The sequence below is a fragment of the Sceloporus occidentalis genome, unplaced genomic scaffold (genome assembly GCF_023333645.1).
Source record: "Sceloporus occidentalis isolate IW3139 unplaced genomic scaffold, rSceOcc1.0.p SCAF_20, whole genome shotgun sequence".
In the NCBI taxonomy this organism is placed as follows: domain Eukaryota; kingdom Metazoa; phylum Chordata; class Lepidosauria; order Squamata; family Phrynosomatidae; genus Sceloporus; species Sceloporus occidentalis.
In genome coordinates this window covers 15,619,770-15,641,712 of record NW_028317000.1, presented here as the reverse complement: position 1 = coordinate 15,641,712, position 21,943 = coordinate 15,619,770, and the positions used below count along the sequence as shown (strand labels likewise).

At 50.0% G+C, this 21,943-nt stretch overlaps 2 protein-coding genes across 2 annotated transcripts; both read right to left on the bottom strand.

Moving 5' to 3' along the window:
- Window positions 1-109: 109 nt before the first annotated feature.
- Window positions 110-14,897, bottom strand: NAALADL1 (N-acetylated alpha-linked acidic dipeptidase like 1). The gene is made up of 19 exons (XM_089483073.1): window positions 11,470-14,897; window positions 11,164-11,336; window positions 10,507-10,628; window positions 9,513-9,635; window positions 8,612-8,801; window positions 8,134-8,227; window positions 7,949-8,053; window positions 7,189-7,274; window positions 6,600-6,719; window positions 5,104-5,189; window positions 4,762-4,825; window positions 4,493-4,560; window positions 3,790-3,881; window positions 3,252-3,342; window positions 2,731-2,812; window positions 2,113-2,286; window positions 1,804-1,894; window positions 877-969; window positions 110-682 (listed from the first exon to the last, which is right to left on the bottom strand). Exons 1-19 carry the CDS (start codon window positions 11,682-11,684, stop codon window positions 523-525), a joined length of 2,229 nt encoding a protein of 742 aa, XP_089339199.1. The 5' UTR covers window positions 11,685-14,897; the 3' UTR covers window positions 110-522.
- On the bottom strand, window positions 14,798-20,648 carry LOC149302221 (uncharacterized). Its single transcript, XM_089483627.1, has 6 exons — window positions 18,972-20,648; window positions 17,945-17,979; window positions 17,621-17,752; window positions 17,018-17,084; window positions 16,589-16,696; window positions 14,798-15,841 (listed from the first exon to the last, which is right to left on the bottom strand). The coding sequence occupies exons 1-6, from the start codon at window positions 20,646-20,648 to the stop codon at window positions 14,798-14,800; spliced, it is 3,063 nt and encodes a 1,020-aa protein (XP_089339753.1).
- Window positions 20,649-21,943: the final 1,295 nt, after the last annotated feature.

Sequence of the window (21,943 nt, the reverse complement as noted above, 5' to 3'; positions counted from 1 at the left end):
CTGGGAGTAAATGATTCATGCAGGTGAGCCCAGAAATCCCTTTGCAAGTTGCAATGAAATAATACAGTAAAGCAAATCAGAGCAAGCCGCTGCTTTAATAGCTGAGGATGGAGATTTGCACCCAGTCCTTTCTTAATGCTGAGCATCGCCCACAACTGGAGATTTTGCAATGCTGTCTGCAACATGGGGATGACCATAAAAGTTGGGGGGGACTCTGAGATGTGGCAACCCTAGCATTGATCATCTTGGGGCCACACATGGTCCATAGGGACGCTTTTTGCCCATCGCTGGGGCTGGGGAATGAGCCCCAAAACCCCAAGGGAGGCAGCTATTCTCTTGGTCCACTGTTTGCACTCACCTGTGATATGGACAGGTAACCCAGGTCTACCTTATAGGGCTGTTTTGTACAAAGGGGAGATCTAGTACATTCTCAGGGTGCTCATATGCCCAGGCTAGGCATTTCTTTCACCCCATTGATTTATTTTTGCAGTAAGGGATTTAAGGTTTGCTTTAAGGATCCCGCTATTCAGCCACAGGTTCGAGGAAGGAGGCGGCGTTCTTGACCACTTGGGTCACGATGGTCAGGTGCTTGCGGGCTTCGTCCCAGTTGCCGCCAGACGTGGCGTCGGCGAGGCCTGGGAAGGTGGCCACGGAGGAGGACTTGGAGGCCAGGAGGACGTGGCTGCGGGGAAAAGAAAAGAGGAAGAAAGGAGAAGGAGACGCGATGCTGAGACCAAGTCGCTCTCTGTGCCATGCTTTACGTACTGTTCATACTCATGGATAACTCTAGACATTTGACCCCCAGAAACCTAGGCTGGCTTATCCATGGGTCAATATAAGTCCATTCAACTGAGCAGAGTGGCTAGTTTGCCTTACCTGTAGTAATGCTTCTCTGGGAAGGCTCTGGGGTCGAGGAAGGCTCTTTCCAGCAGCATCAGTTGGTCGTTCACCGTCCGGACGTCGAGGGGGCTTTTTGGGAACAAGGGAGGGAGGATGGGGGAAGAAGGAAACAGGGGTGCTTCAGAAGGTGCTGGCCACACATCGCTGAGCCTCTGAGCACGAACAGAGTTCGCAGAGATGGAGCAAGAGTTGAACCGATTGCATCCTACACAAACTTGCACACTTCTCTTAAGGCAAGGCGAGTAAGCCTCAGATTCCCAGACCCAAAACCCACCTTCAGCACCAACTTTCAAAAGGGGTCCCCCCTGTTATTAGTCATATAGCCTCCCTTATCCGGAAATCCCAAATACCCCCAAATCTACCATAGAGATAGTGACTCCTTTGCTTTCTGACAGTTCAGGGCACACCAACATTATTTGTTTCCTTCCCCCAAAATGGTTTTAAAATACTGTGTATAAAATGACGTCCAGGCTATGTGTGTAAGGTGCGCATGAATCATAGAGTCATAGAATAACAAGAGTTGGAAGAGACCCCAAGAAGGGCCCTGATCCAGTCCAACCCCTTTATTCTGCCATGCAGGAACTCTCCGTCAAAGCATCCCCATTTTGACGCATGGTTTTGCCATTGTATACTTGGCAATGGCAATACCCTTCTGGGTACTGGTGCCAGTACGGCTCAATGGTTTGGTTACTGGACCAGGGCTCTGGAGGCCAGGGTTCGAATCCGCACTCAGCCGTGAAACCCTATGGGTGACCTTGGGGCAAATGCACACTCTCAGCCTCAGAGGAACTAAGGCACTCCTGGGAGGAAACCTTGCCCAGAAATGCAAGGGTTGCCATAACCCAGAGTTGCTCTCAGGATACACACCAACCACAGATTCGGACATGAGTTTTGGAGGCTCACCTGGGCGCTCCATCCTTTTGCAGATCAGCAATGCGTTGGTTCAGACCGGCGGCTGCGGACTGGAAGTGTGCGACTGCATCCTTCAACGGGGCTAAAACGGGGGGGGGGGGGGGGGGAATAAAGCCAAATACATCAGGATAAAAGTGTGGCATGTATTATATCTGATATGGCTCACCAGCAACAATTTCTTTCCAAAGCGCTTGGACAGGCACCACATTTGCACCCATTGGATCTATCTTTCCATGCCCAAAATGCGCCATCTGGCTGCCTCCATCCCACCGCATGGCATTCCCAGTCCTACCTCCGTACCCAGAGAGATGTTGTTCTTGGTCAGTTCCGCCAGGAAGGCCTGTTCGGCCGCTCCGTACATCTGCTCCAGCATTTCCCCATAGTCACTCACGTTCAAGGGGAGGATCAAGGCGTCCGCCAAGCGCAACAAGACGTTGCCGGCTGTCCGTGCCACAGCTTGGTGGCTGGTGAACCCTGGCATGGAAAGGGCAACACATAGCCGCCACACAGATACGGACAAACAAATCCTCTGGCAGGCTTATCCAGATGGCTTTTTAAACTGTGGGTTTTAAACATGGCATGTGCCTTCTTTGTCCTTTTAAACTGATATGTGCCTCCAAGTCATTTCTGACTTATGGCAACCCTAAGGCCAACCTCTTCTGGGGTTTTCTTGGCAAGGTTGGTTCAGAGGAGGTTTGCCATTGCCTTCAACTGAGGCTGAGAAAGTGTCAGACATGATAGCCCTCTTTAAATATTTGAAGGATGTCATATTGGGAAGGAGCAAACTTGTTTCCTGCAGCTCCAGAGATGGAGCGATGGATGCAAACTACAGGAAAAGGGGTTCCACCTCAACCTTAGGAAGAACTTCTTGGTCGTAAGACACTGCTATTATCAGTTCACCTTATACTCAGCCCTTACCTGGATCTATGAATCTTTCAGCGTAGTCAAAGGTATCGAAGGCAGTGTGGTAGGTAGGGTAGATGCGGGCGGAGGTCTTGCTCTGGGGGAAGGGAAGGAGGTAAGAAGCAAAACGTGTCCAACTAGAATCTACCTTGAGGATCCAGAATGCAACTCGGGGTGTGTGTGTGTGTATAGGATTTTTAGAAGTATGGATGCAATCCTGCATCACCCACATAACTAGGTTTTGTCACTGCAGTTGTGTCTGACCTTGGCTGCATCTGCACTGCAGAAATAACGCCGTTTGGCACTGCTTTGACTGCCTTGGCTCAAAGGTATGGCATCCTAGGATTTGTAGTTTGTTGCCGGGAAGGTGAAATCTCTTGCAAAATTACACACCCCAGAATCCCATGGCATGGAGCCACGGCAGTTAAAATGGTGCCAAATGGCATTACTTCTGCAGCCCAGAAGGCACTCTAAAAAGCAATATGTCCGCTTTTAAGGGGAACTGGCACATGTGCCATCCTTAAGGGAGCACTTACCCGATCGTAGGTGTAAGCAATATCCATGGATGTGATGCCCAAGTAATGCACAAAAGGGGCATAGTCGCTCCCGGCTCCCAGGGACCCTAAACTGGATGAAAGACAGGGACAGTGAGGGAAGAGGAGACTATGGAGCCATGGAGCCACATTGCAGGGATAGAGATTCCGCCTCAACGTTGGGAAGAAGTCCCTAATGGTGAGAGCTGTTTGATGGTGGAAGATGCCATCTCAGATCGTGGCCAGTCTCCTTCTCTGGAGGTTTTTAAACAGAGGTTGGATGGCAATCGGTCATAGGGACTTGAAGACTTGCATGGCCAGCATCCATAGTTTTTTGTGGGTTTTTCGGGCTATGTGGCCATGTTCTCTACGTGGGCGAAACATCTAAACTCTTCTAAAACATGGCCGCATGAAGGAAGGAAGGAAGGAAGGAAGGAAGGAAGGAAGGAAGGAAGGAAGGTGGGTGAAGCTTCTTCAAGACAGCAGGAGAAATTGTAGTTATTGTATTAATGAAGCCCCCCATATATCCCTTCCCTTCCACCTGGGGATGGTGCCATAGACAGGGCTGCTCCGGTTGAAGTGGCGCTTCCAGTTCTCATAGACAGACATGGAGGGCTCAGCTGGGGTCTTGACCTGGAAAGGAAAGGCAGGCCTCTCTATTACTTTGGGATGCATATCTTGGGCTGTTTCATCCTGGCAGGGAAGGACTAACCCTTGCCTTATTCATTACATGACTGTCTTGCACCCTTTGAGATGCCATCGGTCTAGAAAACCAAACAGCCCTTAAGCCTTCTCTTCTCCAGCTCCCTAACCCTCTCCTCATTGGGCTTTATGGTTTCCAAACCTTCCACCATTTTGGAGATGCTCCATCTTCTCCATAGCCCTCTTGAATAGCGGAGACAAAACTAGACCTGAGAGTATTCCTCCAGGTAAAGTATGACCAAAGGAGATGGGGTTCCACAACACGCTTATAGCATTTTGAGAGCACTTTAATTCCCACGGCGACATTTGACGGACTCCTAGGGTTGGTATTTGGGCATTTGGTGGACTCCCAGCCCAAGGTTTGCATTGGGATTTGGGGAGGCTGGCAGGAGATCCCAAAGAGCTTGCAAAACTATAAATCCCAAAACGCCAAAGGAGGCAGCCCCAGCCATAAAGGGGAGATTGTTGCATAGCCCTATCATTGCACAATGCGGACAAGGCCTCGGTCGTCCTTGATAGCATTGATCTCCTTTCTTTCTTACCTGCTGAGCTGCCTGGAAAATGACGTTTTGCGCCGGCGGCGTTCCCTGGGCCCTGAAGGTAGCATTGGCTGTTGAAGGAAAAACACAGGAATACTAGGAAATGTTCTCCAGATCATCTTAAAGGGGCTGCAAGATTCCTTCTTCTTCTCCCCTTCCTCTTGGGCACAGAAGGATCAAAACCTTGCAAAACTGCAAAGTCCAGGACCCCATAAGATGGAGCTACAGCCATTAAACAAATGAAATGTCTTACCGTTTTGGGCTATGCTTACCAAAGACCGCGATGTCCACGTTGATGTATGCCACGCTGCGCTGGTGCAACTTGCTGTAAAATTCCTGCGCGATAGAAAAGAAATGATTCATTCTTGGGCTCTTAAACCAGCGTCAAACTGCATCATTTTGACCGTGCGCCAGGGTGCAGCAAATGCAACCAAAGGGTGCGTTTTTGCATGCAATGATACCCGTGCAATACGTCCGCTTCTCTGATCTTGGACAGAGTTTGGATATTGCAGGTTGGACAAAAACATCCCACTGTTTCCAAGCAGGAGACCTACACATGTGTTCAGAAACCAAGAGGCTCTTGCGCTCCCCGACTATCTCTATAACACTTTTACCTCTGTGTATTCGGTGGAACCAATGAGGCCAAACTCCTCGGCGCCCCAGCTGCCAAAAATGATGGAGCGTCGTGGGCGCCACTTCCCTAAGGAAAGGAAAGGAAAAGACTACGACTAGGATTCCTCGGCGTTTGAACGTCATGCGCAAAACGCTGGGCAAGATTCGGTGGGTATCTAGGTTGCTCTATGGCTGCATCCAGCCTCCAGAAATAATCCAGTTTGACGCCGCTCTCCGTGTTAAGGACATATATAAGTTCCAAAATGCAAACCTTGATTTTTACCCTTTTATACAAGGGACACTTTGTGACTGTGGCGTTTATCACACTGAGATTATTGGAGCTAAGATCAGGGGTGACTGCGTGTCGAATGATGCGAATTGATGTTAAAAAGTGGCTGTTTTATCACACCTGGATGCCCTTCCGAATCGGGGGGGGGGGGGATTGAATCCAAGGCAAGTCAGGTGATGCGGATTCAGGCAAAGCGGAGTGAGTGCACATTGTATTTCCACACCGGTGCATATCATGCGGATTCAACTATTCGAATTGGGACCCTTGCGCATGCTCAGTGGGGCTCTGGGCGCATCCTGAACCTTTGCACTTCTGGGGCTAAGAAGGGAGCCTGGATCCACTTTCACCTGAATGACAGCTGCACCTTTCTTCCTCCCTTCTATTCTCCCATCCCTGGCAGCCAAAGTCAAAGGGGTCCTCTGTGTCAGAGCCCCCATCCGTTTCAGCCTCATCGACATCTATGCTCTTGTCCTCATATTATTCTCCTCATCTGTTTCATCTACATCTCTCCTTCCCTTTGTAACAGTTGCTTTCTTTAAGATTGCATCCACACTGGGGAGATAATCTGGTTTAACTCCACTTTAACTGTCCTGGCTCAGTGCTATGGAATTCTGGGAACTGTAGTGTCCTGAGACGTTGAGCCTTCTCCGCCAGGGAAATTTGCAACCCAGGGGTTTTGCGGTGCTGTTCCAGGGCACAAGCAATCTGGCATTCCACACCAGACCAATCAGCAGTGAATTCAAAGCAAACCTCAATGCAAATCCCGTCAATCCGCTTATTTAGCGAACCCTCCAAAATGAGGAGCCAGTAAGGATTCAGTCCAGAAGCCCCGCGGAAGCCCCACGCAAACAGCTCCCACTGAAAGGAACCAGGTGTGAAAGGACTTTAACGTTTTGACGTGAATCCACATGGCTTGATTCGCACTCGCCCTGGATCTGAGCTGGAAAAACCCCGTTTGATAAATGCCTGTATTTAATAGGACTTGAGCACCCATGGATTTTGGTATTATAGGGAGGTCTTGGAACCAAACCTCAGTGGAAACCAAGGGCTCCCTGTCTTAGAAGCTTAAGGTCCTGGTCAGTGATGGAAACCACGGAGCCCTCCATGGAGACATTATTGAAGTGTGGCTTCCCAAATCTTCCTCCCCATCATCTCCTAGGCTGGCCAAGGGCCACCAGTAACCCCTCCATCCCTATACCCCAAGCCTACCTTCCTTGACCATCTTGCCCAAGACCCGGGTGACCTCCAGCATTACAGCCGTGCCACTGCTGGGGTCAATGGCGCCATGCACCCAGCTGTCCCTGTGGTTGCCATAGAGGACATAGCGGTCTAGAGGAGGAAAGAGAAGACGACATTTCACCATATGCAACGCCAGGACATGTATGGGGACTAGTCTGGCGCATGGGAGCAAGTTGGGGTCTCTCTGCCACTGAGATCCTGTATCTCTGGAGCTTAGAGGAGGGTTTCGAAGGTTCCCCAAAGCTCTAGCACTCTAAACGAGAGTTTCCAAAGTCCCTGGATTGAACCATCACTCCCTTTTCTCTCAGGGTCACTTAGGAACTAGAACTCAAGGGACCGCAATTGAGCTCAGAGCGCCAGCGTTGCATAATGGCCTGAGCACTGGATGCGGGAGACTTTGGAGACCAGGGTTCGAATCCCTGCTCGGCTATGGGAAGCCTTCAGGTGAGCTTGGACCATTAGTATCAAAATGAATTAAAAGTTTTAAAAAGAAAGAAAGAAAGAAAGAAAGAAAGAAAGAAAGAAAGAAAGAGGCCCTGGGCCTCACAAGGAAACTCACCGGGCTCAACGCTTCCCCGGATCAGGCCCAAGACGTTGGACGATGGGTTGATCCTTTGCTGGTTATAGACGTTGACTTGGACATCGCTGGGAAACAAAGGTGGAATTACTCCAAGGATGGGCAAAGTATGGGCCATGGGTCAGATCTGGCCTTCCAATGCTGTTTTTTTGCCGCTGGCGCACTGGACCTTCCCAAAATTTCTATGTGTCCCAGGTCACCATTTTAATAGGCAATGGGGAGACTTGCCTTTTTGTTCCAAAATATTCTATTTCCCAAAATGGAAACAGGCTTCAGACATTTCTGGCTTCTGGTTTTTTCTATTTGGGGCATTTTCGGTGATCTGTGCAATGATTCTGGTCCTCCAGGTGTTTTGGACTTCAACTCCCAGAAGCCCTGGCCGGCTTGGTCAACGGTCAGTCATCCTGGGAGCGGAAGTCCAAAACAACTAGAGGACCAACATTTGGGAATGACAGCCCTAAAGCATCTCACTTGGAGAAAAATCTAATCTAAAGTTGCCCACCCTTGAATTATGCAATAAGGGAAATAAATACACTTGTTTTGGAAAGGTGTGCCTGGTCTGTCCTAAATAATACCCTCATCTCCATTTAACACAGTGATTCCCAAACTCTGGTCTACCAAGTTTTGGGGACTTCAGCTCCCAGAAGACTCAGCCATCTTGACCCATGGTCTTGGTTTCTGGGACCCAAAGTCCCAAATATCTGGAAAGCCAGAGTTTGGGAATCGCTGGTTTAACATATACCTGGTATTGGGGAATGCCCCATTTTGACGGAAGCCGGGCCCAAGAGAGTAGGCGCAACCCAGCGCTCCTTGCCAGTCGTCCGGGGCTCTGATGCCAGCCAAGTTACTGCCAAGACAAGAGGAAAAGCGACATTTCAGAAACCCTCTTTAGTTGCATCCGCACCGCAGAAATAATGCATCACCCACCAAATGAGTGTCTCCGCATCCTCAAAGCCAATGGGTTGGATTGGGATCGGAGGGATCCCTGTGATCTGGTCCTCTGGGATCCTGTAAGTGAAGCCTGCAAGCCAAGAGGAGAAGGAGGCTGGTGAGGCTGGTGGGCTTTTTGAAGGTGAGGTGCATTTACACCGTACAAACGATGCCTTTTGGCACCACTTTAAGGGCTGTAGTCCCCCCATGGAATCCTGGGATTTGTAGTTTTTCTAGGGCTTGGTCTCCAGAGTCATAATAGTCCAACATTCAGATCCCTATAAATCACCAAAATACAAATCCCAGGATTCTGCTGGACAGGGCCCTGGCAGTTAAAGTTTGGTCAAACTGCATTATGTCTGCAGTGCAGATGCACCAAACGTCCCGCACCAAACTGAAACATTGGTACAAAAGCCACTCTTTTTTGGGATGCATGGAGGTGCAAAGACCCAAAGTCACTTCCAGGAGCTCTCACCTTTGGCTGGATAATAAGGGGTCAACAGGTCTCCAAAATAGGTGTTATAGGAGCCCCTCTCCACACCGGAAGGGGGCAGGTACCAGGAATGGGGATAGGTCTCCTCCGCCAAAGCCTTGTTGTCATTGATATCGGCTGGATCCGTGTATACCGCTACGCCGATGACGCCGTATTTGGCTCCGTTGATGGCCTGCCGAGATAGGAGAGGTGTCAGGCGTTCAGATGTGGTGTGATGAGGAACCACAACGGTGGGAAGGGGCTGGCAATGCCACCCCAAAGTGCCTCCATTCGCCAGCAAACCTCCATCATTTGCTGCGGCCGCTGGCTCTTAAGGTAGGTTTCAGGGAGGAGATGTGCAACCTTGGTGACAATGCTGCCATTTAAACATGAATACCAAACTTGTTGTTGTTGTGCTGCCTTCAAGTCATTTCCGACTTACGGTGACCCTAAGGCGAACCTATCATGGGGTTTTATGGGGCTGAGAGAGTGTGCCTTTCCTAAGGTCACTGTGACCAAGCGTGGCATCAAACCCAGATCTCCAAAGTCCTGGGGTGCATCAACGTGGTCCAAATAATACAGTTCGACACCATTGCCATGGCTCCATCTGACGCAATCCTGGGATTTATCATTTGGTGAGGCACCAGGACTCTTGGGTAGAGACCTGGGTCAAGGCTCTGGGATTCGTAGTTTGGCAAGATATTTAGCACAAGCTGCAAATCTCAGGGTTTCGTCATGTTGAGCCATAGCAGTTGAAATGGCACCGAAGTGCACACTTCTGCGGATGCAGCCTTGGAGGTCTCTCATTCATAAGGCCTCCATAAGTCAAAGGTGACTTGATGGCGGTTAAGGACAGCACTTACTCTAAACATAAGTATGGTATTAAAGAAGGTGCCAGGGGTACCTTGGCGGCCCGTCCGGCCCCTCCGTAGCGGGTGATGGCTATTGTACCATTCAGATCAATATTCTGCTGGACCAGGTATTCATAGTCGCTGGTTTTGCCTTGGTTGGCATAGACTAGTTTTCCCTGGATGGATAAAAGCAGAAGAAAGGGAGCATCAGAAAAGTGCACTACTGAAAACAGAAAAAAACTATGGCAATTTAACATCCGTTGATTTAAGAATTCGTTGATAAGGGTTTGACATTCTCTCTCTGGGTGCAACTACATTGCAGAAATAATCCACTTCGACACCACTTTAACTGCTGTGGTTCCAATACCAGAGTACAGGGCCCTGGGATTTGTAGTTTGGTGCGGCACCAGCACCAGAAAAAGCAAAAAGACCTTGCAAAATTACAAGTGGAGTCCTTAAAGTGGAGTCAAACTGCATGATTTCTACAGTGCGGATGCACCTATGCTCTCTGTCTCTTTCATTCTCCTTCTCACTTAGCAGGGCAACGCCACCAATATAACAACAACAACAACAACAATAGTGAACAACATTTGCACCTGCCAATATCTTTCCTTGGCCCATAAAGGGGCAAATTCCAAGCAGAGATTAGATAAAGCAATGACTGATTAGACTGAAGAAGAAAAGTGCGTGCCCAGAGAAAGAGAGGGGTGCCTATGAAGGAGACACATGTGCTTTGCATGCGCACAGGTCTTGTTTAGGGGAAGGTGGAAGGGGTTGTCCACTAACCCCTAGAATTGAAGGGATCCCAAAAAGGGCCACCCAATTCAACCCCATTCTGCCATGCAGGAATACCCCATCCTAGTCCTCCTCCCTGGGAGACATACATCCAGCCTGAGCCTCCAAAGAAGGAGACTCTGACACATTTGTGCATTGAGCCACTGCAGTTAAAGCAATGCCAGACTGCATTTTGGCAATGCAGTTCTATGCATCATGAGGCTCAGCACCATAGGAACTCCAATACCCATCCTTCCCTTCCCCACTTGGTACCTTGGGGTTCCCAGGAGGAGCGTAAGCCGCATAAGGCTTCACCACGTCTTTGTCCGCTTGGTCCAGAGTGAGATTTGCTTCTGTTTCACGGGAGGTAAAGGGCACGGTGCCATCTTCCAAAACTGGCACGAAAGAGAGCCAAAAATCAGAGCTTTTGTGACTTGTGCTTCCATCCTTTCCAATTGCTGACAATCCAGGGAAGCCTGAAAACAGTATTTTAGCGTGGCACCAGATTTCTTCTGGCTCAATGGCTCCCAAATCTGGTTCCCAGAATCCCCTAGCATTGGGCCAGAGCAGTCAAAGTGGTCTCAAACTTAGAACCTAAGTGACTCTCCTGTTACTTAAAACCTTTAGATCTGATCCTATTATCTTCTGGGGCTGTTGCCATGCTGCAGAAATGATCCAGTTTGACACCACTTTAAGTGCCATGGCTCCATGGTATGGGTTCATGGGGTTTGTTGAGGTTTCCGACAGAGAAGGCTAAGTGTCTCATAAAACTACAAATCCCAGAATTTCATAGCATTGAGTCATGGCAGTTAAAGCGGTGCCAACCTGGGTCATTTCCGCAGTGTGGATGCAGCCTTCTCTGAGCATCTTCCAGGTGGTTATATCGATCCTGAAGTCAGAAAAGACGAATTCCTTACAGGTAACCCTTACCGACGGCCACATTGTTTGGCCTCTCTGGGTCCGGGAAGGACAGGAACACATCATACTGGACCTCCGTGGCCTTGTCCAGACCGGATTCGGGGTCACGCCATCGGGTCAGCATCAGCCGCACTAGGTCTTCGTCGCCCTTCGTGGTCGCCATGTGCGGCTTTGCCGACAGAGTCCTGAGAAGAGAGATGGACAAAGCATTAGGCCTCATGCCATAGCAATAGGTGGCGGCTAAGGTGGCATGAAAGTGGGTTACTTCTGCAACGCAGATGCAGCGTAAGCCACATGCCTTCCTCCCCGCAGCCTTACTTGAGGTTTTCTCGGATCCGAGCAGCTTCCACTTGGTTCATAAAGTCTTCCAAAAGGGCCGGATCCAGGTCTCTGGAAAGGCTGTGGACCCAACCAGGAGCCTGGGATCCTTTGGGGATCGCGAAATGTCCCAACAAGATCCCAACGGTCAGCATCCCCGCAGCGGCCAGGACTGAGCCAAGAAGGTACTTCCAGTTCATGGCCGAGAGCCCCATGGTTTGCAATGAGGAAAGGCGCCCGGGGCCACCGAGAAGACGCTGTCTTGCCTCCGGTGCGACTTCCTTCTGCTTTGGCCAGTGCCAGGACCGATCCTTATCTTTGCACCTTGAGAGATAAGGCCATTCCCCTCTTCTATCTGCCCTTTGAACCGTTGGGATCGGTGGATTAAAAGCAGCGGTAGCCTAGTCTACTCTGGTATCAGCAAAGCTTGACAAGTTTGGTTTTTCAACCAACTAATCCGCCCCGGTTCTATTTTAAAAGTATTATTATTACTGTTATTATTTGCATTTGCAAGTCTAAACATTAAACTCCTTTATGTTTCGTATGCATCGTATACATAAATCCTGAAAGTCCTTTTATATATAAGACTTTACCTAATTCTGTGCATGGAACCAAGTTGGCATCTGTTGAACGGTCGGAAAGCAAAGGTGCCACCCCTGCGGACCATTTTGGATTTGGGGATATTTCAGGTTTTGACATTTCAGATAAGGGCAACTTGTGTGTGTGACTTTGGGATTGACTTATAGGACTGTTTTGGAATTAAGGCAGAATCCGGTTCTATTACATGGTTTTAGAGCAGTGGTTCCCAACCTGTGGGTCGGGAGCCCTTTGGGGGTTGAATGACCCTTTCATGGGGGTCGCCTAAGACCATTGGAAAACACCTATTTAATTACAGTTATGAAGTAGCAATGAAAATAATTTCATGGGTTTGGGTCACCACAACATGAGTAACTGTATTAAAGGGTCGCGGCATTAGGAAGGTTGGGAACCACTGTTTTAGAGGAAGGATACAAAGACTGTGGAAATAAGATTAAGGATGCTATAGCAATTGGGATTGGAAAAGATGTCTATGCATGTATGCCCAGCAGGAAGGCATTGACTTTGTGCAACTGCAGATATGCATTTCACACATTAAATAAATGCCCTATCCATCGCATGCCATGTGCGGCTTGGCTCACATTCTTCCCAGTCATGGATTGAATCGATAAATCTCTCCATCCGGCGGCCACATGCGCCACAATGTGGTGCCGTCCCCCCGATCTATGCAACCGATCTATCCTTCCACACGAACAAGAATATCTTGTTTATTTTTAACATCAGAGATGCCAAGTTTTCCTGGCCAGGAGCTCCATGCCACATCCCTGCTTTTTAAAACCACTGGTTATTGCTTGCCATGCCAGGTCTGTTTAAAACCAATGCAGATAGACCTTTGCAACCTTCACATTCAGCCAGAGGTTTGCACCTCAGGTGCACCTGCTTAGCTTCCAAGATCAGACTGGATCTGGTGCCTTCAAGCCATTCCCAAACTTTGGTCCTCCAAACATTCTGCACTCTAGCGCCCAGAATCCCTGACCGTTGACCAAGCTGGATGGAGATTTTGGGAGCTGGAGTCCAAAACACTTGGAAGACTAAAGTTTGGGAGCCCCTGCTTTAGGCTATCCAGGTGCCTTTAGGGCATTTAGGTTGCTACAAGGGAAATAGGATGCTATATTTTCCAAGTGGGAGATTGTGCAAGAGACCCAGGTGGGATTTCCAGAGCAAAAGGGATAAGCGAAGCCGGGGGACTATGGCAAAGGCTTGGATTTTACATTGAGATTGGAAAGAACCAGCCGGAAAACATATCCCTCTTTTGGAAAGAAGGATAAGAGGCTTCAAAATCACAGCTTCACAACCTGGAAATGTTGTTGTTGTTGTTGTTGTTGTTGTTGTTCAGACAATCCCCAGAATCCCTGGCATATTTTACTATATATGCATTTATTGACAGAGGTTGAGCATCGGTGGACATACAGGGTTTGTGTTTTGGAAGAGTCCTCTGAAAGACAACCAAAGTCCCAAATAAGCTCTTTGGAGAGACTGCAGAATGAATGCACTTTGACCCACCCTGCCTCTGTGCTTTGGAATTCTGGGATGTGTAGTTTGGGGAGCTATTCAGCCTCCTGTCAGAGAGCTCTGGCACCCCAACAAACCACAAATCCCAGGAGTCCCCCAGGATGCAGCCATGACAAAGCGGTGTCAAAAGGCATTAATTCTGCAGCGTGTCAATAAACGGAGAGATTCGTGGAAACTACCCTGCTAAAAGCACACAGTCTCCTTCTCCCATTGATCCATACAAACTTGAAAACTACAAGACGGAGCAATGGATCCTTTCCTTCAGACCCACTTCTTGCAGATCTGCTCCACATCAGATCTACAAAGTAGGCATTTTAACACTGTGTCAGAAAAGACCTCGCTCAGCAGACATTTCTTTTTCAAAGTCCATCTGAGCAAAGCTTAAAATAACAAAAGAAAGAAAGAAATGATAAAACAGCCAAAAGGAATAAAATATTAGTCTTGGGCAACAGGAGCGGATGGAACTAAGCTCAGCTGAGAACTGACTTTCAACCCTCATGCACACTAGAGCAATAATAAAGGACAGTGTGGCAATGCGCCCTTGTTGGACTGCAACTCCTAGCATGCCTCACCACATGGCTATACTCTCCAGGGTGCTGGGGTTTGCAGTCTGACAAGGCCTGGAGGGCAGAGGTGGGTTGGCGGCTCCGTTGCTTCAGGGCAGTGAGTCCACAACCGTCTGGAAAAGGAGCGACTCCAGGTCTATTGACATGTTTCATGGAGACGCATCCAAAGTGTGGGACGTCACTCTTCAAACGGGTTCAGCATCCCAGAGAGCTCCCTGATGCCAAAATACATTTATCCTCTGTGGCCAAACTAGGTTCAGCACCCCAGAGAGGTTTCTGTTGCCAAAATAGGTTCAGTATCCCAGAGCTCTCCCCATTGCCAGACTGGTTTAGCACCCTGCTCCTAGTTGGCCAAATAAGTTGGGTACCCTGGAGATCTCCCTCTGGAGAGCTCTTTCAAGAACACACCATTAAACCTGGATCTGCTTCTGTTAAACCAACAGGGACCCACTATCGCAAAGCAGCGGCTCCACCAGTTGCCTTTCCTATGGCTCATGCTGTTTTCTTGTACCCCGATGAAGGGGAAAGGTGCTCTATGCCATGTGCAGAGTGCCTTTCCTTCCCCAGCGAGACGCTGAAAAACAGTCCAGGTTGCTTTAACAGGGAATGGCACGGAGGAGCTGAGGGTCTGCTTTCCTTGGCGCTTGGCCCCTTCAGAGAGAGGTAGAGTCCTGGGCCGCTTCAGCCCCTTCCAGCCCCATTGCCACCCCCTTGATGCCCCTCGGAAGTGACCCCACTCCATGCGGAAGAGGAAGAGGAAGAGGAGGAGGGCATGGGTAGCTCTTCTCCTCCAGCAACGCCTGCCCAGGGCTGGGGAAGTCCTGGTAGTAGCGGACCCGGTGCTGCTGCTGCTGGTGGTGATGATGGTGGAGATGGCGGCCAGGGCCAAGGCCTGACCCGCTCCCCTCTTGGTAGCCGGCTAGATGGTATCCCCCAGGCCTCCCTGCCTTGCGGGCCTCCTTCTCCCGGGTCTTCTCCGGTTCGGGGTTCTTGTGGAGCAGGCTATCTAACATCTTTTGGGCCGATTCGTAATCCAGGTGAGAGCTGGAGGTTTTCTCCACCAAACCAGGGCTCCAGGAGACTTCGTCCTCGTCGTCAGAGCTCTCAGAGCTGCTCAGCTCCGGCACAAGTTCAAGGTGGCCGCTCAGGGGCAAACCGGGAGGCGAGGTGGACCGCTCCACTTCGAAGACCACCGGCTCCGTGGCGGGCAAGGAAGGGAAGCCGCTCGACCCCGTCGGGGCCACCAGGGTCTCTTGCCTCAAGTATACGAAGCGTGGCGTCGGGAGTGGGCAAACCGGCACCATCTCTTCCCCGCTGCATTCGCTCTCCGTCGAGTTCACTGGTTCTGTGGAGAACCGAGTGGACTTCTGCTTCCATGGGGTGAACGCTGTCGCCCGAGCGTGGCCCTTGCCGGGCCGCTTGAGCCCTTCGCTGGATGGGACGAGGGACTTGTAGTCCACCGATGGCAGCCGCTCGCCGTCGGGCCCGGCTGTGTCGGACTCCGAACTGGCGCCCAGCTTACTGGCTTCGTTGGTGGAGTCGGACTGGCTGGGAGTGGTGCGGGCATCGGAGGCACCGTCCATAAATGCAGGCGGAGGAGCCACGTCCAGGTTATGCAGCGAGCAGAGGCTGTCAGGGGATTCGGACTTCTCCATGTGCTGGTGCTTGACCACCGATTTGGAAACCAGGCCCGAGATCTGGATGGGTCAAGAAAGTGGGCAAAGATAATGCATCAATTAGGGATGTCGTTCTTTGCTAGATAGGGAAGTATTTTACCGCACTACATGCAAAAGGGGCATTGGGATCATTGTCGATTGTAAGCAGCACATGGCCCTACAGTGTGACGCTGCAGCAAATAAGGCAACTGCTATTTTAGCTTACATTAACAGCGTTGCAGCAACCTCCAAAATGAGTTTCCCCTAACTCAGTGCTTTGTTTCCCTGGAAATCTTGCATACTGTTTCTATCATGGTTTATATCATTACAATCATCTGAAGTTTCTATTCCAGCAATTGGTTAGTAAGTCGTGTGTCTGAATAGTCTTCTTGGAGACTATTTTCCTAGTTTCCAAGTCAAGGGATGTAAGACACTCACTATATTTTGCACTAGCATTCTCTGCCCAAAAGAACTGGTGCCTCACAAAACTATAAATCCTAGCATTCTGTAGGATGGAGCCTTGTTGGTTAAAGTGGTGTCAAACTGCATTATTTCCACAGTGTAGATGCACCCTTGGCCCAACACTCAAACCACTATGAGACCCTGGCTCTCCTACAGAGGGGTTACGAAACCTTGTTAATGAACCCTAAGGTGCTGAAATCCCTTCCCCCAAAAGTAAGTTTAGCATCTTGGATAGTATGTTTAAATTGCATATGGAACATATCAGCCACCGGAGTGACTCTGGGTCCCCAGTTACACGCCTGCGTAACTTTGGAACCCGGGACTCACGTTGATTTTCTCCAAGGTGCAAATGGTGTTTTGAGCGCTGATGAGCCTCTCCAGCAGTTCGTTGATCCGTTGGTTCAGCGTTTGCCTCTCTTCGGCCATACTCTGGGCCTGTTGGGAAGACGGAGGAAACGTGGGCCAGAGAAAGAAGAGACATTATAGAGAACGGCTGAGATCCTGCATCACAAGCTGCACTGTCTTGAATGCTCAGCTGCGCTGCAGAAATGCAACAAAACTGAGTTGTAAAAATGCTTGCAAAGGTTACTGAAATGGTAGAGCAGCCTGCCATGCTGGTTGGGGGATTCTGGGTGCTGCAATCTCTGGAATCAACTTCCCCAACTCTGTGTTTCGTTTCCCTGGGTATCTTTGCATACTGTTTATATCATGGTGAAAATAAAAATGAACATCATATATTTAAAAAGGCATCCTTACGATAATCTGAAGCTTCTCTTCCAGCAACTGGTTGGTGAGTCGCGTGTCTGAATAGTCCTCTTGGAGCCTGTAGTGAAGCAAAGGCATAAATGAGAGGCAGACCCTGCAAGATTTCACAGAGGAAAGTTAGGATACGTGTGGCTAAAAATGTAGTCAAGAGAGCAGGGAAGGGAGACTAGCTAGAAGAGGATGCAGCCGTTTGCTTTTGCCTGGGCCTCCATTTAGGGCAAGATTATGTCCACTGCATCTACACCGTTGAAATAATGCAATTCGGCAACCCTTTAAGCGCTACGGCTCCATCCTATGCCATCCTGGGATTGATACGTTTACAAAGACTTTAGCCTTCTCTGCTGAAAAATGCTGGTGCTTCACAAAACTGCAAATGCCAGGATTATGTCAGATGGAGCCATGCATGGCATTCAAAGTGGTGTCAAGCTGCATTATTTCAACGGTGTAGATGCACCCGAACGCCTGACCCAAAATCACCCAAGGGCGTTTTCATAGCTGATCTTGACTCCGTCCTTTGAAAAAGGTGATGTTTGGATCCTAAACCTCTCCGTGGCTCCGTCGAAATGGGCTCCGTCTCTTTCCGCCCCTTCTCACCTGCTAAATTTATCCTTTAAGCTTTCCAGTTCCTCCCATGTTTTCCGTAAGTCTCGCTGGGTAGATTTGGATTTGATTTCGGCTTCCTCCTTCTGGGCTGGGGATGCTGGGTGCGTTTGTTCTTCAGGCGACCTGGAACAAACCGTAGGCAGCAAAAGCGTGCGGTCAACAGTTGTGTGAAAGCAGGGAAACTGTTATAGGGAACGCGGGGCGAGGATCCTAAACAATTGCAACCCACAGAAAAGAACCCGAGGAGCGTCAAAATACTAACAATATCATGAAGTATAACATATACTGATTTATAGGATATCTATTCCTACTCACAAAAGCTGTTCTGTAATGGCCTCTGATAGCTGCTCCTGAGAAGAAAAAGAGATATATTATATCTCAATGCATTTCTTTTTCAAGGGTTCAAGTTACTAGCCCTTAAGAGTTTTGGGAAGTTGCATCAATAAACAATGGAAACTTGCATACTGCTGCAAGATGCTTCTCAACCTGGAGGGTTTGCCCCCAAACCTTTCCTCTTCAATGGAAATGAGCTCCCCAAAAAACATTCCCAGGTGACTTACAATTGGTATCTGCTAGGGTTTGGTTCCAGGACCTTCCAGGGCTACTAAAGTCCATGAATGCTCCAATGCCACCAAATGTAATGGCACAGTAAAATAGTGTCCCTTGTAGAAAATGGCAAAAATCAAGCTTTACCTTTTGGTTTTGTATGCAGTCAGCCCTCTGCATCCACAGACTTTTTTATCCATAGATTCAAGCATCCACGTCTTGCAAGTAAATCCCACAAAGCAAACCTCGGTTGTGCCATTTTACATAAGGGGCACCATTTCGCTATGCCATCGCATTTCATGGGACTTGAGCATCCACGGATTTCGGTATCCAAGGAAAAGTCCTGAAACCAAGCCCCGGCAGATACAAATGCCCCACTGCATTTGGTGAAATGCTTCCAACCCACGAATGCTTGGATCCATGGATTAAAAAAAGCATGGATGTGTACAAAAACTGGTAGAATTCAAAGATATAGCCGTGTTAGTCTGTAGAATCAGTCTGTAGAGAGATCTTGTAGCACCTTTGAGACTAAGGGAAAGAAAGGAGTTGGCAGCAGGAGCTTTCCTAGACTTAAGTCTACTTAAATCCATCTGAGGAAGTAGACTGAAGCCTAGGGAAGCTCATGCTGCCAACTTGTTTCTGTTAGTCTCAAAGATGCTACAAGATCTCTCTACAGACTGTACAAAACCTGGAAACTCAGACCCAGAGATCTGGCAACCTTATTCCCACCTGCTTGGCACTAGTGCATTTAGGGCATCTCCCTGCCATCCAAAAGCCCTGGCAAAAGGCACCATACCTTGCCATGCATCATGGTCTTCCCTGCGACCGTCACTTGTATCTCTTTGGCATGTGGCTTCTCAGCTGCTCCGGCAGAGTCCTTCTCTCCTTTCTTGAGGGACTGTGCCTGATTCTCGGACGTTGGTCCATACCCGGTTATGGCCTCCCTGGACTTCCATAGGCCTTTGCCAGCCTCTCCCAGTTTGGGCAAACTGCCCAGGTTGGCTGGCAAATGGGGCAAGGAGCCCAGTTCCGGACTGGTGCTGGCCTCGTCGGTGGTCCTGGCTTGGTGCCGGTTGTGCCGGGCGAGGGTGGCATCCCCCTTATTTTCAGGCTGCCCCGCTCTCTTCCGCCCGTGCGAGACCATCTCCAGCTTCCCATCCACCATCTCCAGCAAGGATCCCGGCGAACTGGTTTTGCTGCTGGAGCCTTTGGAATCGGACTCGTCGGTGCTGGGAGCCTTGCTGGCCGAGGAGGAGGATTCGGGGGGCTTCCAGCCCAGGGAGCTGAGACTGGAGGGGCTCATGACTTGCTGGGTGATTTCGTTGAGGAACTCGGAGAAACGCAGCTTCTCCTCCATCCGCTTCATCTGTTGGGTGACCGGAGACTTCTTGGGGGTGCTAAGGTCCAGGCTGTTGGGGGGCTGCCTCTCGCGCTGAAGGGGCCGAGTGGGGCTTGGGCCGGGGGGCCGCGACTCCTTCCCCGAGGAGCGCACCGTGATGGTCTCAATGGACTTGGCCTTCCGCAAGCGGTCACCCCCGGCCACCGTCCCATTTTTCAAGATCCCCTTGCTGGGGGCTGAAGACCCCGCTTGGTGGCTCTGCCGGGGGACCAGGATTTCCGCCTCTTCATTGAAAACCAGGCTCCGCTCCAGGCTGGTGGCTTTGTAGAGCTGCCTGTCCACTCCATCCGTCGGGTTCCCCAACGGTGGAAGTTCTCGAGGGCCTGGACGATGGCGGGGCAACCGGTCAACGCTCTTGCTCTGGCCTTTCCTCAAGCGGATGAAGGAAGAGGCTGCTTCTTCGGACTCGGTGTAGACCGCTTTGGCTTCCCCTCGGCTGCGGCGGAAGGCGCCAGCCTCTCCCGAAACGTCCATGCAAGACTGGGAGTGTTGCGTGTGATGATGATGGAAGCGTGGGTTGGTCATCAAGAAGGCCTCCTTCTCCAAGCTGGCTTCTGAGGACCACGAGGCTGAAGAGCTGGAATCCGACGTGGACGAGGAGGAGGAGGACAGGGTGGAAAAGCGGTCACTCCTGCGCTCCGTCCATTGCGGACGGCGCCGGTAGTCCCTCAGGGCCAGATCCGAGGGTCCTTTCCTCTCTTTGGCTTGCTCCACCGGCGTGAAGAACTTCTCCATGACCTGAAGCTTGCCCGCGGGCACCTCCCCTCCGTCTCCGCCACCTCCGTCCGCTTCCCAGTCAACTGGGGTGTACGGTCCGGCCTCCTCTTGGGCCTTTTTGTATGACTTTCGGCGGATGGCCGAAGAGCTCATCTTAAAACAGTTCAGCTCCGCCGGGCGACATTCGGCTGTGATTCTGCCGATCACGTTCCGTCCCGTTTTCTGGGTATATTTAACCACGCAGCTTGGTTCAATGGAACAAATGCAGAGAATGCCAATACAATGGGCGCTGGAGCATTTGATGGAGCCCGTAGAAAGCGGGCCCAAGCCAGATGGCATCGGTTTTTCCCTCCCCATGCCCACGGCTCACATTTTTTTGAGACAGACCTTCCTGCCTTCTCCATTTTGAAATCTCAACCAGGGTCATGAGGTTAGGATTTGGGTTCAGGAGACCTAAGCAAACAAAGACCCTGTAAGGCAACTAACTCATGGGGGAGGTATGTGCCTCCAAGTTGTTTCCAATTTGCGGCAACCCTGTCACGGGGTTTTCTGAGGGCTGAGAGTGTGTGACCCAATCAAGGTCACCTAATGGGTTTCCATGGCTGAGCGGGGATTTGAACCCTGGTCCCTGGAACCTCCTTACAACTTTTACAGTTCTGTACCCCTCTGCAAAATATACAAAACCTGAGGTCTTCTTGCATGGCTCTTGGCTCTTTTGCAAAAGATAAAGTTGCCACTTAGCTGTTTGGGAACGAAGCTATTTCCACCTGTCAAGTTTGCAAGATGGGGACCCTTTCAGCCTCCAAGTGAAGCGGTTACGCTGAGCCTTCTTCAGTTCAGTGGTTTTTAAACTTGTGCTCACAAACAACCCAAAAGTGGAGTGTGCCATCAACACAAACCTTGTGTGTTCTTGTGAGTTGTAAGGCGCCCGCCTGGAATTACAGCAGACGCGAGAAGCTAGAGAACAAGCTCTCAGCAAAATTCGGCCGCCCAACACAACCGTTATATAATCTGTAACGCCAGGAGCGCTTTTCCTGGATTGGTTCCAGGATAACATACACACACACACACACACATTGAATATTGACTCATTGTGACATGTGGTGAAAAAAGTCAATGCGACCGCAGGATTATCTGCTGGGGCTGTGATTTTTAGACCTGCTTTTTTGTATCGCTTTTGGGTAGAAGTCTGCAAGTTCTTTGCAAAATGCAGCTTTCAGATCTTCTTCAAGGGTCCAACCCCCCCAAAAAGGCTTGTTTCGGAAAGCGTTTCAGCCAATGGTCACCCCCACCGCTAGCAATGTGAGTATGCCCACCTCTGAGATCAATGCCGTGGCCTAATGGCAAGGTCACGCATGGCAGAGCCATGTGGATGCCTCTCTCGGACGGGAAGAAATTCAATCGGAACAAAAACCCTGAGCTGAGGCAATCGATGGAGAAATGACTGCAACCGACAGCTTCCTCAGCACCAGAGAGTTCCTCTTCTCCCACAAAACTGTCCTATAGTTGGAAGGGGACCCAGAGGCCACCAACTCCAACCCCTGCTCAACGCAGGACCTCCAGGTAAAGCATCCCTGGCAGATAGAAAGATGTAGTTCCCTTATAAAATGGCCTGGGTGAAGACATGGAACCCAACCCTCCACCTCAGCTCT